The sequence below is a fragment of the Petromyzon marinus genome, chromosome 52, assembly GCF_048934315.1.
Source record: "Petromyzon marinus isolate PM22_M1 ecotype Great Lakes invasive population chromosome 52, UKy_Petmar_22M1.pri1.0, whole genome shotgun sequence".
Classification (NCBI taxonomy): Eukaryota; Metazoa; Chordata; class Hyperoartia; order Petromyzontiformes; family Petromyzontidae; genus Petromyzon; species Petromyzon marinus.
In genome coordinates, this window is record NC_133718.1 from 7,556,887 (window position 1) to 7,575,129 (window position 18,243).

General features: G+C 53.1%; 1 protein-coding gene across 2 annotated transcripts in view; it reads left to right on the forward strand.

Annotated features, from left to right (window-relative positions):
- Positions 1-18,243, forward strand: part of LOC116953590 (xanthine dehydrogenase-like) — a 94,584-nt gene that overhangs the window by 56,323 nt on the left and 20,018 nt on the right. For both annotated transcript variants that reach the window (XM_032973918.2, XM_032973919.2), the window contains exons 22-26: positions 20-184; positions 809-946; positions 3,478-3,560; positions 4,303-4,431; positions 10,299-10,432. In XM_032973918.2, coding sequence (XP_032829809.2) covers positions 20-184; positions 809-946; positions 3,478-3,560; positions 4,303-4,431; positions 10,299-10,432 — 649 coding nt within the window. The remainder of the gene's footprint in view (positions 1-19; positions 185-808; positions 947-3,477; positions 3,561-4,302; positions 4,432-10,298; positions 10,433-18,243) is intronic.

The following is an 18,243-nucleotide window of genomic DNA, read 5'->3' on the forward strand; positions in this document are numbered from 1 at the left end:
GACGTTACTCTTGCTGCAGGCTCGATAACGAACATCTTCGTGATGGAGACCATCATGGAGCAGATTGGGCAGGAGCTGGGCAAGGACCCCGTGGAAGTGCGGAGGCTCAACCTGTACAGCAAGGGCAATGTCACCCCACTGGGATACCTGCTGCCCTACTGCAGCATCCGCCAGCTCTACGCTGGTGCGTGCCTCCCTCACACAGGAACCACACACGTGACACACGGGCACATGACGCACAGGACACGGGACACAAGATACGAGACACGGGATGTGGGAAATGGGACGCAAGATATTAGACATGGGACACAAGATATTAGGCATGGGATATGGGAAATGGGAACATGTCACTGTCGTACGCCCACCGCCACCCAACACGGCCATGGAACATGTGACATGAGACATAGGACACGGGACATGCGAGCTGACATGTTGGGCATGGGATACGATGATCAAGTTTAAGTTACACATGTAGATAATGATGATGATTCTTGGATGGTGATGATGACCGTGATGATGATGATGAGAATCACCATGATGATGATGAACTCACAACCCTTCAATCGCAAGCCGCTTACTTTGCCGCTGAGCCACCTGGCCGTTTTAATTTTTTTTGACAATGATGGCAACAATCAGAGCGATGATGATAGTCATTAAAATAAACATCATCAGTGACCGCGATGATACATGATGGGGGTCAAATTGATGACATCAACATGCAAGTTATATAACCACAAACAATAGCAAGAGTGACGATGTTGATGATGATGACGGTGATGATGGCGGCACCCGCTCCCTTGCTTTGCAGATCTGCTGACGTCGGCAGCTGTGAGAGAGCGGCAGGCAGATATCGCCAAGTTCAACGCTGACAACCGCTGGAAGAAACGTGGCTTGGCCGTGGTGCCAATGAAGTACAACCTATCCTGGAACTGGTGCCACTTCTTGTGTGAGTGCGGCCCTCGGTTTCAATCCATCACACATCGCCAATCATCGATGTCTGAAACCGGCCCTGGACACCCCCCTCCCGCACGCCCTCTTCACCAGCCTGCAGTGAGCAATGTGATGAAGTATGGTCAAACAACCCCCCATTACCTACAAGGTGTGGCGAGGCCTTCATCCAACAGTGGATTGACAATGGGCTGAAGGTTATGTATTTTTTTAAATATATATTTTGCAAATAGATACAAATTATATTTACCGTTTTCTCCAGGTTATAAGGTGCTCCGGAAAAGTAAACTTGCGTCCAGTTTCATTAAAGTTTTACAAATCTGGTCATACATACAAAGACAGATCCTCCGTATAGCCTGAACAGACTGTTGGGGCAAGTGCTGTTAGCGAGCACCTATGAAGGCCAACACGGCATACGAGGGGGTGGGTGGTCAGCACCACGTCCAGCTGCCTTTGTCTCCCCAGTGGCGATGTTTACACACGGCACCAGGTACTCATTTGGGGCTGAGTCGACCTAGAGGAGGCCCAGGACTGGTTCAAATGATCGTCACTGGTGTTGGGCTTGAGCGGGAATCGAACCCGGGTCGCTGGGTTCGTAGCGCAGCACGCTAACCGCTACCCTACCGCTCCCCACGGTCAATCCACAGCTGGTATCGTGGCTCCGGATGATCAGTCATACCCACGGCCGTTACTTTAAAATACAGGGGGAAAAGTACGTCTCATTAACCAGAGGATATCATCATTGTTTGACTATCACTGTTATTATTCGTGTTAATCTATTTAAGGCAGTGTTTATCGAACTCTTTTGGCCGACGGACCACTCTAAAATAAACTAAACTATTTTTATTTTACCAGGTAAGGCCCACTGAGCTATGTAGCTCTTTTTCAGAAGTGACCTGGCTATCACAAATGATAGCTCAACGAAGTGTGGCTTATCATGTGGAAATTTATAGCAGCCAAATACTCCAAACACATGTTTATAAATATGGAGAGAAAAACCAGAGGATCCGGAGAAAAATCCATGCAACCACGGAGAAAACACGCAAACTCCAAATATACAGCAGCAGGCATCAGGTTCGGGATCAAACCCCACGACCTCTTGCATACCAGGCGAGGTAGTTAACATCTCACCACTGTGGCAGCCCAACTAATGCAAACATTTCCGCAGACCATCTAGCCCCCCACCCCCGGTGACAACGCAGTCACTTCTCTCTCTAAATACCACTCATACAAAGTGATTCATATTACCGGTACATAATTATAATTTTTTTTTACGTAGCTATAACATTGTTTTTTTTGGGTTAGCATTTCGATCGCAGGGTTAGGGTTAACTTAATCACGGTAGTTGACCTAACTTCATTTTTTTAAATTAAATATTGTAAGTAAAATATTAATGCCCGAAAACAAAAGGTATAATCAACATTATCATCATTTCCGGATCAACCTGCGTTGGCATCACAGCCCCACCGCAGACCACCTGGAAGACCGTCCCGGACCCCTGGTGGCTCCGGGGACCGCTATTTTGAGAACCGCTGATTGAAGGGACGTAAAGAAAAAAATGTCGAGTGAGCGAGTGAGCAGAGAGGCGAGCGAGAGTGACTTGGAAGTCAACGCGGGTTGTGTTTACCCTTTCTGTCACCCCCTCGCCATCTCACACCCGCTCCTCCGTCAAGTCACGGCGGGGGTTCGTCTGTCCGGCGCTGAGTCCGCGTCACGGGTCGTGGGTCAGGGGCTCGTGGGTTAAGCTGCTGGTGCGTCGCCTTGACCGCGGGGTCGGCGCTTTAGACAGGGCACACCAGGCCTTCACACCTCCCCGGCAAAGCTGCGCCAGGGGCTGTCGAGAGGTGACCAATTGACCGTGGAAAGGTCACCTGGGCGGGCTCTAGAACTGACGACAGATGGTTCAACGGTGGCCATTCTACGGGGGGGGGGAGGAACCTAGTGGCGGTCACGTGACCCCGAAATGGTTAACGGTGGGCCCCATTAGAGGCAGTGGCTGGCGAGGAGCTCGAGTTCAATTTAAAAAAAGAGGTGGATTAATACACTCCCAAGGTGGGGGTGGTCCCGGAAATTTCTAGTTGATTAAAGAGGGGCCGACATCAAAAATTAAGATATAAATAACATTCAATGTGTTTTCACTGGTGAATATCAATAATACCAATATTGGGGGTCTCTAAGGGTGGGGGGGCAGGGGGGAATCTCAATTCGCTACTTCAGCACCACACAATCGGTGGTACTGAAGTAGCAACTAATTGGCACGTCCCGTTCACGTGACAAACCTTACTGATTGGCCGCGTTGGGTGGCGGTGGGCCTACGACAGTGACGTTTACACGTAACGCGGTCCAACCCCCAAAAAACGTTATCACGAATAATATCGGTCGTGCGGGCCCACGTACGCGTTGCACATATTGACGTGGGCATTTTATTGCATCGGGAAAAACCCGAGGGGGCTATGGACCTCCAGCCCCGAAACTGCCCCGCTCGGCTAGCCTGCCGTTTAAATTTGTGATTATTCTTGCACCTTGCAGGCACGGTGGCAGTTTACGCGCAAGATGGAACAATCACCATCACGCACGGAGGGATTGAGATGGGACAAGGGATCAACACAAAGGTTGGTTCCGGAGTTTCCTTTGCTCGAGTCACGGCGCGGCGAGTGTCGCGATTGTAAAAACTCTGTCGGCTGTCGTCCAGTCGCGAGCGTTGTGGATCGTGGTGCGATGCTGGCGTGTGCGTGTATGGAGCCAGATAGCGTGTCTTTGTGTGTCCGCGTGTGTGTGTGTGTGTGGTGTGTGGGAGTGGTAGTGTAGAGGTCAGCGCTACGCTGCGCTACGAACCCGGCGACCCGAGTTCGATCACCGCTCGTGGTCAACACCGGTGACGATTATCTGAACCGGTCCTGGGCCTCCGTAAGGTCGACTCAGCCTCAAATCAGTACCTGGTGCGGTGTGTGAGCATCGCCACTCGGGAGAAAAAATCAGCCGGGCGTGGTTCCGGCCACCCACCCCCCTCGTGTGCCATTCCGACCCTCACAGGCGCTCGCTAACAGCACTTGTCCCAACAGTCTATTCAAGGCTACACGCGCTGCGAGGGGCGACCCACTCACCCACGTGGCTTTGTGCTTTCCATTCTCTCTATGGTGCACTCCTATCGGGTTTTTTTTATCGTTTGTTGTAACTTGCTGACCCGTCCCATACTGGACATCTGTGAAAAAAGAGCTTCATAGCTCGTACGGATTGCTCCGGTCTAAGACGAGATTGTGATTCCAAACAGAGAACTGTTCCCCCCCCCCCCCCCGTCTCTCACGGAACGTCGTACTTTGCTGTGGCGCCGCCGCTGCCTGTCTCTCGTTTCAGGTGGCGCAGGTGTGCGCATTCGAGCTCGGCGTCCCGGTCGACATCGTCTCCGTGAGGCCGACGACCACCCTGTGCAGCCCCAACGCCCAGGCGACCGGGGGCAGCGTCAGCAGCGAGATCAACTGCATGGTACCCGCGGCCAGCCCGCCGTCACCCCCCCTCTCTTTCTCTCTCTCTCATGTTCATTGACATCTCCGGCATTGTCACTGTTAGTAGCAGCACATTCATCATCAGTATCATCATCAGCAGGAGCAGCAGCATCATCATCAGCAGCAGCATGGTCATGGGCAGCAGCATCATCATCAGCAACTTTATCAACATAATGCAGGCAGCAGCGGTGCCCCTTACTGCTAACAGCAGTACCGTCACCAGCGTTTTTATTGTGAGCAGCAATGCGGGCATCATCATCAGCATCATCATCATCATCAGCAACTTCATCAACATCAGTGGAGGCAGCAGCGGTGCCCCTTACCGCTAACGGCAATACCGTCATCAGCGTTATCATTGTTAGCAGCAACACGAGCATCATCATCAACAGAACCATCATCTGCAACTTCATCTACATCAGTAGAGCCAACAGGAGCAACGTCACCATCAACAGTATCATTATCATTGTGAAGAGCAAAATAAGCATCATCAGCAGCATTATCATATTATTCATCATCAGTTGTTAGCAAGTATCGTTTACGCCTGACAAGTAATACACCAAGCACCATGCCCGACCGTTTTTGTCTCAGTGTCACACCACACCAGGCATTCATTGAATACTAGGTCACCCTAGATGCGAGATACCACCACTTGCCACTGATATTAGTATTATTATTATCTATGGTTAGATATCAAACCTGGGCCATCAGGTTTACACACCGCTGTGTGTGTGCTACCCAACGTGGTACTGATTCCTACGTGCGTACGTTTACATCCTCGCAGCGACGGCTTTTGGCTTGGCCATCGAACAAAGGCGGTCGCCGCTGCATCGCGCGCCTTCAGATGCGCTTCTGCGGCCGCCTGGAACGCTCTTCCTTCCGATATTAGGAAGCCACTGGAGCTATGCACTTTTAAATTATCTAAATTGAAAACCAATTTTTTTGGAACTGCTTTCTGTGTTTAGTTTGTTGTCCTTCCCCCCACATCTCCGATTAGCACGGTTGGCTAAGTACGGTGAGAAAGAACTTGAACATGCATACATCTGCGCATATCGCTTTGGGGAAGGGGGGGGGGGAAGAGAGCAACAGCTGGTTGACGACAGCATTGCGTAGACTATTTGGAAGCGATGGATTCAACCGTTTGTGATTTATACTCGTAGCTAAAACAAGCGGTGTAACGCGTATAAACAGCGGACATGCAAGCAGCAGCAGCAGCAGCAGGCGCTGCACATGTCCTGCCTTGTGCTCCGTGTGGAAATATATTCCCAGCCTCATCATGGCCAATTTAAACATCATGTAATGCGTTTTACGTCTCATGCACATCTGATGTTTATATATATAGTGAATTATGCGTGTATACCCTTGTCTGGAGGGGGAGAGGAGGAAGAGAGTGGTTAGTGCACTGCGCTCTGAACCCGCCGACCCGGAGGTTTGATTCCTGTTGCACTGGGCTATTGGTCGCCGGATGCATAGTACAGGGCACGAACCACTGCATTACAGCTCCCCCTACTCATACAGAGACACAGATCTTCCGATAGCCTCAACAGACTGCTGGGGCAAGTGCTGTTAGCGAGTGCCACCTGAACCTATGAAGAGTAGCACGAGGGAGTGGGTGGCCAGCACCACTCCCAGCCGACTTTGTCTCCCTAGTGGCGATGTTTACACACCGCACCAGGCATTCATTTGAGGCTGAGTCGACTTAGGGGAGGCCGAGGACCGGTTCAGATGATCATCACTGGTGTTGACTGTAAGCGAGAATCGAACTTGGGTCGCCAGGTTAGTAGCGCGTTGCGCTAACAGCTACACTATCGCTCCCACACACTCACTCACGCACGCGACGGCATAACGAGATGGACAAACACAAACTCGTACAGCTTCCAGGATAGCCTATCTTATTACGATTCTTTAGTTTGTACTCTTCCCGCGGCCATTACTCTTGATTCAGAGCTGGTAAATCTCATTTTCCCAGAGACCTTTCCTTTGCACTTCCTTAACTTGCGAAGCTCACTCTCCTCTCTCTGCAAACCTTCACCGAGACCCACAATCGGCTGCAATGCCAACGAGCGCACTATTAATAATACACGGGGCTTTTATTTTGTGTAACAATCAGCATCATATTTCTGGCGGTGCTCCTTAAATCATAACAACAGTGTCACTTGATACTCCGGCGAAGCCGCGCGGAGACTCGAGACCGGCGGCGTAGCGTGGTTGGCACGGGCCTTGGGGTGCGGGGAATGAAACGCGAGGGGGTCCCCTGCCGCTATTTCTCTTCGAAGGCCGCCACCTGGGCCCCTCCGACCCACCATGGGAGTGGGGGGCGGTGCAGTTACACCGCCTGCGCACCCGACAGCCGCCGCCTCTGCTCGGCAATTGTTTGGGAGCGATCCGTACCTCGGGATGTTTGACGGAAATTCTGTTTTTGGAGGAACCTTTTTGTTTAGTTTTTTTGGAAGTCTCTTTGGTGCCCGGAGACAACCGGTCGGGCATACGAGGGGGATACGTCTGCACGGGTGGGTTCATGAAGCCAGCTGCCCGCTGGCTACATCGCAGCCCAGTGGGGTCTGCTTGAACCACCCCCAAAGCGCTGGATCGCAGGCGTGCGCCATAGGGTTACAGAACTTTTGGCTCGGGTAGACGATCGATGCATTTGTACGTGTGTTGAACTTCTTTGCCACCATACGTAGCCAGCTGTACTCATCGAAGGTGCAGTGGGTGAGTGTCTATTAAGGCTGATGTTACACGTGGAGGGATGGTATTCTACTTCTCATTCCCGGCCACTCTCCACTAGATACTCATTTTATGTTGAGTCAGCCTAGGCTAGGCACGAGACAAGTTCAGATGCAGATCCTCAGTTGTGTGCTTGACCAATAATTGAACCTTTAATCACACAAACACATACAAACACGTTCACGCTCATAACTTACTTTTAACCCTAAATAGACCATTGAGGCAAGTGCAGTTATTGATCACCGATTAAGGGTGGTATGAGATATAACTCGGCTTTCTGTTATGGGATTCGATTAGCATGAATGACGCGATATAAAATGAAAGTATTGTTTATTTCTGTTGCTGTCCGGCTACCACCGTGCGTGCCCAGCCACCTTTGTCTGGCGTTAGGTTGTCGAAGGTCGGCACAGACCATCATTCAGATGCCACCTGCCACCCAAGAGTGCGCACAACCAGGGATTGGACCCTGGCGGCGGGCTGGGTATCGCCTCGCTTGTGGACAAACCACAATGTCGCCACCGCCACCCACACACACACATTCCTACACACGCACGAGCGCGCCAGTGCAAACACACACGCACGTGTGCGCGCACGCAGGACAGGTATGGTATATCAAGCGTCTGCGCTTGTTCGTCAGCGCTCGGCCGCTGTAACTAATACCGGCCGCGCGGCTTCGGTGGCGTGGCCTTGCCCTCCTCCGCGCAAGCCACCCCGAGCATTGTGTCAGGGGAGCAGCGGGCCATTCATTCCAGGGCTTCTGCCAACGCAGCCATTATTCCGCGCCGCGTGGATTTCTGCGCTCGGCCCGGTATTGCCCCGGCGTGCCGATTGATTCGCTCGCTCACGGACGCTTTAGCTGTCTGAGCACGTGCAGTGGCTAAAGGGACTTTTTTTTACCCCCCCCCCCCCAATCCTCCATCTCCCCCCACTAAGTCAATTACGCCGGCTCGGCCGGAATTGATGAAGGCTTTGACAGTAATGTACGTGCGTACGTGCGCGCGTGTGCGTGCGCGCGTGGTGGTGCAGCGGCTAGCGCGCTGCCCTTACGAAACTGGCAGCCCGAGTTCGATTCCCGCTCACGGCCAACACCAGTGACGATTATCTGAACTTGTCCTGGGTATCCCCTCGGTCGACTCAGCCTCAAATGAGTACCTGGAGCAGTGAGTAAACATCGCCACTGGGGAGACAAAGGCGGCCGGCCGTGGTGCTGGCCACCCACCCCCTCGTGCTACTCTTCATAGGTGCTGCTCGCTAACAGCTCTTGCCCCAACAGTCTGTGAAGGCTACATGGGGGGATCTTTGCCTTTGTGCGAGCCGTTCCCTTATCAGCCACGGTAGGCTGCTCAGTGTCGGCAGGTTCGATTCCGGTTTCCCAGCGGAGGGCACCGTTATTTAGAAGGGACGTGAAGCCGATAGCTCTCTGCGTTATAGATCAGCGTAACGGCTTTCTCCGCAAAAAGACGAAGATGGTCCGCGCGTTTTTTTTGTAGTTGCCGAATCGTTAATTTTATTTCTCATCCTTTTTTTTTATCCTCGCGCTAACCCACGGCCGATGCCGGTGCTGAGCGACAACGCACTTTGCGCAATTACAAAACCTGCGTGTTCAGTTCGCACAATTTAGCGCTCTTGCATTTTTTTATTTATTTTAAACGTGCGATCGATCGGCTCCCTTGATTTAAACAAAGCCGGGGTTAATCGCGGAAATTAAACAATCTTTAACATTTTCATGACCACATTTCCAATCCGTTGCGCACGCGCGATGAGGTGAAAACGGTGCCCTTCCGGAGCCCCTGGCCTTCCTCGCGGCGGTCGCCCGTGAATCCGTCTTGCTGTACGTGCGGTACGTTGAACTTCTTTCGCGCCGTACGTAGCCAACCGTGCTCATCGGAGGTGCGGGGTGGCACTGCCCGTCGCGCGCTCTCTGCGTATCCGTTGCCGCGCGTCGGCCATCCAATAGGTGAGCAAAAAATGTATTCCTCAGCGGTGGGCTCGAGCCATCACCAGCATCAGCCATGTTCTATCCACTGCTACACGAAGCAGTCGCCATCTCCCGCACCTCCGATTAGCACGGTTGGCTACGTACGGTGCGAAAGAAGTTCAACATACGTACGTAACAGTCCATGTAGCTCCTGCGCTCGGGTTGATCCCATCGCTCCATCTCTTCAGTGGACGTCCTCCTGGGCATGTCACCTCCCCCGGCTACCCACTCCACCGTTTGTCTCAACCCTCGGCCATCACCCCTATCATGAGACGGTGTCTGGCCCAAGCCCACTTACATTTCTTAGCAGTCGGTACGATGTCTCTGCTTTGTGTTCGCTCGGCGATCCACATGTTCCTGTTTATGGTGCCGAGTGAAAAAACTAAATTTTGTATGTTTTACGTCTTTTGGTCAGGCATTGGTTACCCGGGCTGAGACCATTAAACTCACCGTGCTTCAGAACCTGGTTTAATCACTGGCAGCTGTGTGTGCTTGAGCCTAAGATCTCAATTTTGCCAAAGCATTGCTCACCCGTGGCCGTTTGTAATTTTAGAAATTACTGGTGATTTCAAAATCTGTGCCATGTGCAAATGTGGAGGTTGGTCACCATGACAGTTTTCACTCGCCTCTTACCTCTCATTACCATATTCGAGCCATGCCAGCCCAGAGCAGCTCAGTTTCTCCACTGCAGAAGCCGTGCCGCTGACGGTCACACGCAACAATCCAGTCAAGACGCGCGTGTACTATGTGGTGGTGCTGTGTCCTAACGGTGTACTCGTTGACGGCGCACTCTTGTGCAATGAACGAGTCACTGGCCCTGATCGTGGCCCTGCCGGGCCCCGAGCCGAGCCAATGGAGGTACTCACCTCCACTGGTGGCTTTGTACCAGCGGTGGAGATTCCTCGATCCCGCCGACCCGAGTTCGATTCCCGCTCACGACATCGGTGACGATTATCCGATCCGAGCCTCCCCGAGGTCGACTCAGTGTCAAATGAGTACCTGGTGCGGGGAGTGTAAACATCGCCACTGGGGAGACAAAGGGGGCCGGGCGTGGTGCTGGCCACCTACTAGCTAACAGCACTTGCCCCAACAGTCTGTTAAGGCTTTACGGGCGGTGTCGGGGGGATGATTTTTTTTGCGTGCAGGGCATACAGAAGTGCTGCGAGATGCTGAAGGATCGCATGAAGGACGTAAAGGCGTCCTTGCCTCCGGACACTCCGTGGAAGGACCTCGTGTCTGCCTGCTTCAAGAAGACGGTCAACCTCACCGCTCAGTACTGGTGAGCGATGCCTGCACACCGAGGCCTCGTTAACCGCTCGCTCTGTCGAGTCGTTCGCCTCACGTGAGGGTGACGTTCTGGTTCCTGTCGCGGTTGTTGGGCACAGGTCCGAAAGGCCCCCTAAATCGGGTTTGAGAATCTTGATTTAATACAAAGAACACGACGGGAGTGAAAAGTATAGAGGAAAGGTAAGCAGGTCACTAAAATAAGTAAATATCAATACATGAAGTACAATTCCTGCCGATTTTTCAACACTAAACGCAGGATTGGGCAGGGCAGAAAAACGACAACAAACAGCGGTCCCAGAGCACACCACACAGTCGTCACGGAATAACAATATATAACAATAATAATGATAACAGTATCACGAATAATAATAATTGCACTCATAATAACAATAACAACACTAATAATAATATCAATTATAATAATGATAAGTCATAATATCTATAATAACGATAACAATAGCACTGCTAATAACAATAATGATACCAAGTATAATAACACTTATAACGATCATGATATCATGATAATAACAATAATAATGTCAACTTGTAACACATCCATACTCTTTGGTTCTATTGGGTAAAGTCACGTAGGTGAAGTCACCTACGTGACTTTACCCATTAGAACCAAAGAGTATGGATCCAAGCAGTCACGAAAGCTTTAAATCTAGAATTGTAACACATCGCCGCCACCACCACATAGGATTGGCTCGCCCTCGCAGAGAGAGAGAGAGAAAGAGTGAATGACTTGGAGGAACGAAGAGCCACAGGCAATGCGGGAAAGTCAGCCTCTGTGTATATATGAAGGTGTTACCAGCCAATTAATGAGTGTTTAATAATAATTAATAATAATTGACACTCGTAAAGCGCCTTTCACCCGGAGGTTACAAGTCGCTGCACGGACAAAAAACTCCCACGCCAATAAGATCGTGTCGAAGGAAACCGGAGCACACGGAGAAAACCCCCGCACGTTCGCGTGTACGTTGAACTTCTTTTGCACCGTACGTAGCCAACCGCGCTAATCGGAGGTGGGTGCGGGGGGAAGGGCAAGAAACTAAACAAAAACAGCAGTTTGAAAGAAATGATGGAGCTCACGTTTGCTATTATTGCATTTTACCCTGGAAAGCCAAGATTTGGCGTCTCGACACCCACGGGAAGATGCTTTCACAACCTTTTGTGTGATCCATCAACCCCTCGCTGCTGCCTCCACAGTGCTGGATTACGGGCCACATGCACAGCCAACACCACCCCGGCTTATGATAGACAGTGCAGCAGATAGATGACGTGTTTCATGAATTGGGCCTGGTTTGCGGGAAGCTGAGAGCAGAGACGACGGGGGGGGGGGGGGGGGGGGAGGGAATTCCAAAGCTGGCAAATAGAGAGAGAGAGAGCACGCGTTAATGATAGCGCGGCAGATAAGAACCAACACGTTTCTTGAATTGAGCAAGGTTTTAGGAATTCGGAGAAAAGAGACGGTGGGAAGTATAGATGTGCGTGGAGGCGGCGGTCGCGGTGGGGTAGGGGGGGGCGGGACGAATTCCAGAGCGAAGCAGTGCGAGGAAAGAGGGAGGAAGGGAATTAACGTCGCGCTCTCCTGCGGCACGGTAGTGGAACGAGGGACGGACGAGAGGGAGGCGCTCGACCCGATGAAACAGCCGAGTCCTGCACACTGGTTGGCGGGGTTGTCGGGACGTGAAATTCGCGAGAGACTAATTCGCCACCGAATTGGCAGTCTTGCAGGCCCCGTTCAAAATCTTGCCGGTCCCCTGCGCGGCTGCTCACGTCTCCTCTCCGGTGGAGATCCGAACGCTCGGAAGTGTTCCGGCCTGCTCAGCTGAGCGTGGGACGATGCTCATCACCGTTGACAGCCCTGGTCGAAATTTCTAAATGCCTATTGTCAGGGGTCATTCACCACCCCCCGTCTCCCCCCGTAGAACAACCACTGCCAGAAGGGGTGATGGACTGAGCCAGCACGTAGCCAGAATTTTGAAATCGCGACCTCTGGATGACAAGCCGAGCGCCCTGCAAGTACCATATACGGCCAGACATTGCAAATTGAATATTATAAACAGGAGAAATGATTTTAAAATGTATTTACGTATCTCGAGCAGCGACTCGCACGAGACTCTCAAGGGCGTGGTGTCACAAAGGCTGTTTCTCAAGAGGGCGCTGCTTGGGAATGTTCGGCCGCATTACTCACTGGGTGCATTTGCACGCGGGAAGAGTCGAGGATGGCTGAAGAAATCCCCCCTTGCATTCGAGGGGACAAGTGCCCAGATTTGCTCCAAAGGCAGCCGGCAACTTGCTTGCTAACCTGCCGCCTCTTGGTCACTCCACAGCGAAGCATTTTGCGAGTCTGCATGATGCACAAATCCTGCCTCGAAAGCTCCGGAGCAGAACAAAAGAAACGTAAAACTCCCAGGTCCATCCGTTAGGCGCCGGCCGGTAACAAAAAACAAAAAACAGACGCTTCGTTTCCCGCTTGTTTTGCTCCGGGCAGAAAACAACACGGAGAATCTCGGTGTATATTTTTGGCGTGAAGGTTGAATGTGCGACGTTGCACTCTGATCATCACAAATACCGTGGTGTACTCTTACCTGGGGGGGGGGGGGGAGGGTGTGGGGGGCATTCATCCTTTGCACTTTGGCTCCCATCCTCGTGCGTGCATTGTGCCACAACCCCCCCCCGCCCCGCCTTCTCGTGCCCCCCATAATTTCATCCGTCAAAGTAGTTCGCTCCGCTCCCCCTTCCCTGCCCCAAAAGTCACTTCTGAACCTCCGCCACGGGTGTGGAGAGGAGTACGAGGGGGGTACGAGGTGGGTACGGGAGGTGGACGAGGGGAGGATGAGAGGTGGACGAGTGTGGTACGAGTGTGGTACGAGTGTGGTACGAGTGTGGTACGAGTGTGGTACGAGTGTGGTACGAGTGTGGTACGAGGAGTGTGGTACGAGTGTGGTACGAGTGTGGCACGAGTGTGGTACGAGTGTGGCACGAGTGTGGCACGAGTGTGGCACGAGTGTGGTACGAGTGTGGTACGAGTGTGGTACGAGTGTGGTACGAGTGTGGTACGAGTGTGGCACGAGTGTGGTACGAGTGTGGTACGAGTGTGGTACGAGTGTGGTACGAGTGTGGTACGAGTGTGGTACGATGAGTGTGGTACGAGTGTGGCACGAGTGTGGTACGAGTGTGGCACGAGTGTGGCACGAGTGTGGCACGAGTGTGGCACGAGTGTGGTACGAGTGTGGTACGAGTGTGGTACGAGTGTGGTACGAGTGTGGTACGAGGAGTGTGGTACGAGGAGTGTGGTACGAGGAGTGTGGTACGAGTGTGGTACGAGTGTGGTACGAGGAGTGTGGTACGAGGAGTGTGGTACGAGTGTGGTACGAGTGTGGTACGAGTGTGGTACGAGTGTGGTACGAGTGTGGCACGAGTGTGGTACGAGTGTGGTACGAGTGTGGCACGAGTGTGGTACGAGTGTGGTACGAGTGTGGCACGAGTGTGGCACGAGGAGTGTGGTACGAGTGTGGCACGAGTGTGGTACGAGGAGTGTGGTACGAGGAGTGTGGCACGAGTGTGGTACGAGTGTGGTACGAGTGTGGTACGAGTGTGGTACGAGTGTGGCACGAGTGTGGTACGAGTGTGGTACGAGTGTGGCACGAGTGTGGCACGAGTGTGGCACGAGTGTGGTACGAGTGTGGTACGAGTGTGGCACGAGTGTGGCACGAGTGTGGCACGAGTGTAGTACGAGTGTGGCACGAGTGTGGCACGAGTGTGGCACGAGTGTGGTACGAGTGTGGCACGAGTGTGGTACGAGTGTGGTACGAGTGTGGTACGAGTGTGGTACGAGGAGTGTGGTACGAGTGTGGTACGAGTGTGGTACGAGGAGTGTGGTACGAGTGTGGTACGAGTGTGGTACGAGGAGTGTGGCACGAGTGTGGTACGAGTGTGGCACGAGTGTGGTACGAGGAGTGTGGCACGAGTGTGGTACGAGTGTGGCACGAGTGTGGCACGAGTGTGGCACGAGTGTGGCACGAGTGTAGTACGAGTGTGGCACGAGTGTGGCACGAGTGTGGCACGAGTGTGGTACGAGTGTGGCACGAGTGTGGTACGAGTGTGGTACGAGTGTGGTACGAGTGTGGTACGAGGAGTGTGGTACGAGTGTGGTACGAGTGTGGCACGAGGAGTGTAGTACGAGTGTGGTACGAGGAGTGTGGTACGAGTGTGGCACGAGTGTGGTACGAGTGTGGTACGAGTGTAGTACGAGTGTGGTACGAGGAGTGTGGTACGAGTGTGGCACGAGTGTGGTACGAGTGTGGTACGAGTGTGGTACGAGTGTGGCACGAGTGTGGTACGAGTGTGGCACGAGTGTGGTACGAGTGTGGTACGAGTGTGGCACGAGTGTGGTACGAGTGTGGCACGAGTGTGGTACGAGTGTGGTACGAGTGTGGCACGAGTGTGGCACGAGTGTGGCACGAGTGTGGCACGAGTGTGGCACGAGTGTGGTACGAGTGTGGTACGAGTGTGGCACGAGTGTGGTACGAGTGTGGCACGAGTGTGGTACGAGTGTGGTACGAGGAGTGTGGCACGAGTGTGGTACGAGTGTGGTACGAGTGTGGTACGAGTGTGGCACGAGTGTGGTACGAGTGTGGTACGAGTGTGGTACGAGTGTGGCACGAGTGTGGTACGAGTGTGGCACGAGTGTGGCACGAGTGTGGTACGAGTGTGGTACGAGTGTGGTACGAGGAGTGTGGTACGAGTGTGGTACGAGGAGTGTGGCACGAGTGTGGTACGAGTGTGGTACGAGGAGTGTGGTACGAGTGTGGTACGAGTGTGGTACGAGTGTGGCACGAGTGTGGCACGAGTGTGGTACGAGTGTGGTACGAGTGTGGCACGAGTGTGGCACGAGTGTGGTACGAGTGTGGTACGAGTGTGGCACGAGTGTGGCACGAGTGTGGCACGAGTGTGGTACGAGTGTGGCACGAGTGTGGCACGAGTGTGGTACGAGTGTGGTACGAGTGTGGCACGAGTGTGGCACGAGTGTGGTACGAGTGTGGTACGAGTGTGGCACGAGTGTGGCACGAGGAGTGTGGTACGAGTGTGGCACGAGTGTGGCACGAGTGTGGTACGAGGAGTGTGGTACGAGTGTGGTACGAGTGTGGCACGAGGAGTGTGGTACGAGTGTGGCACGAGTGTGGTACGAGGAGTGTGGTACGAGTGTGGTACGAGTGTGGCACGAGTGTGGTACGAGGAGTGTGGTACGAGTGTGGTACGAGTGTGGCACGAGTGTGGTACGAGGAGTGTGGCACGAGTGTGGTACGAGTGTGGTACGAGTGTGGCACGAGGAGTGTGGTACGAGTGTGGCACGAGTGTGGTACGAGGAGTGTGGTACGAGTGTGGCACGAGTGTGGCACGAGGAGTGTGGTACGAGTGTGGTACGAGTGTGGTACGAGTGTGGCACGAGGAGTGTGGTACGAGTGTGGTACGAGTGTGGTACGAGTGTGGCACGAGTGTGGTACGAGTGTGGTACGAGTGTGGCACGAGTGTGGCACGAGTGTGGCACGAGTGTGGCACGAGTGTGGCACGAGTGTGGTACGAGTGTGGCACGAGTGTGGTACGAGTGTGGCACGAGTGTGGTACGAGTGTGGTACGAGTGTGGCACGAGTGTGGCACGAGTGTGGTACGAGTGTGGCACGAGTGTGGCACGAGGAGTGTGGCACGAGTGTGGCACGAGTGTGGTACGAGTGTGGCACGAGTGTGGCACGAGTGTGGCACGAGTGTGGTATGAGTGTGGCACGAGTGTGGTACGAGGAGTGTGGCACGAGTGTGGCACGAGTGTGGTACGAGTGTGGTACGAGTGTGGCACGAGTGTGGCACGAGTGTGGTACGAGTGTGGCACGAGTGTGGCACGAGTGTGGCACGAGTGTGGCACGAGTGTGGCACGAGTGTGGTACGAGGAGTGTGGCACGAGTGTGGCACGAGTGTGGCACGAGTGTGGCACGAGTGTGGCACGAGTGTGGCACGAGTGTGGACGTTTCACGCCGACTCGCGGCTCCCCATCCACGTGGCACCATCCGTCCTGGCGGCAGAACAAACGTCGCCAGCTGTAAAGAGACGCTGCCCTTCGGTTATTTTTCCTTCCCCCACGAAGGAAGATTACGGGGGAGAGATCGGGTTTTGTTTAACCCGGCGAGCAATCAAGAGGGCAGGATCGAGTCTCATTTGCGAAGAGTGACTCGGGTCACCGAAATGATGGCGCGGAGGTGGCTGGTTTGGCCATTTGACACGTAGGCTTTCGCGACCAATATTATTAATAATAAACGTTTTTGGGTTAGATCGCGTTATTTATAAATGTGTCGCAACCCTCCACCACCCGACACGGCCAATCAGCAAAAAAATGTGTCACGTTGACAAACGACAATTATCTTCAACACACCTGTGGGCTAAAGTAGTGAACTATTTGTCTTTTGTCAACGTGACACTTTTTTTACTGATTGGCCGTGTCGGGTGGTGGAGGGTTGCGACACATTTATAAATAACGCGATCTAACCCAAAAACCTTTATTATGGTTTGGACATTGCTCGCCACCGATGCTCGCCATGGCCAGTAATCAAACTCTCCCGCCCCCCCCATAACAAAGATCCCCCGTGTAGCCTGTAACAGACTGTAGGGGCAAGTGCTGTTTGCGAGCACCTATGAAGGCCGGAAAGGTACACGAGGGGGTGGGTGGCCAGCGTCACGCCCCACCACCTTTGTCTCCCCAGTGACGATGTTTACACACCGCACCAGGTACTCATTTGAGGGTGAGACGACCTAGGGGAGGCCCGGGATCGGTTCAGGTAATCGCCACCGGTGTCGGCCGTGATCGGGAACCGAACTCGGGCTGCCGGGTTCAGTAGCGCGGCGCGCTAACCGCTACGCTACCGCTCCCCCACTCCCAACACATACGCACGCACACGCACGCACAATATTAATGCAATGAAATCCCTGTGTAGCCCACAAAGCACTTCAGTCATAATTGCACAGTAGCTGTCAGCTCTTTGGCACGGGATCAGGGGCAACGCCTTTTTTTAAAGGAAGCCTTACCGGCCCAGGTGTGCCCAGCGCCTGCGGGAGAGGATTTAGTGGGACAAGGCGCACACTCCTCCCATCCGTGGCTTCCGAGAGACACGTGGAATCGTTTCTCGCTCACGTCTGTTCTGCATCACTGCTCAAAATGGAGGCACTGGCCGGGTGTGGTGGCGGTGATGGTGGCGGTGGTGTAATCTGATGACTGTTGTAAGGGGTTGGTAGATCAGGCAGAGATGTGAAACGCACCTGGAGGGTAACAAAAGTTGCGTGCGGAGAAAGCGGTCCAGCAAAGAGGCTTAAAACCTATCTAGGCTCAGACAAGCGTGCGTTGGTGCTCGCCCCGCTTTGGAGGCTGTGCGAGCTGGCGGTGTTAATTCCACATTGCTGTGGAAGGGGCCAGGCTGGGGTTGACCACTGAGGACTTGCCACGGCGATGAAAAGAGAACGAATAGGCTTTTATCGTTTCTGAAAAGAATACAGGAAGTCTTGAGATGCTCAGACACCACAGAGACCCCCATCACAAGGCATCAAGTCTGCATTAATCACACGTGCGTGTGGCTCTAACATGCAAGCAATGCAACAAGACAATGGCGTCCCAATATATAATATGTTAAACGCATATAGAGTAGAACTCTTCTTAACGACGTTAAGTGAGTTCGTCACTAAGCGAGCATTAGGAAATACATTTCAAAGGCTTAATTCGTTTCGATAGCATCGAAAGTTACCCCTTTTTCACCC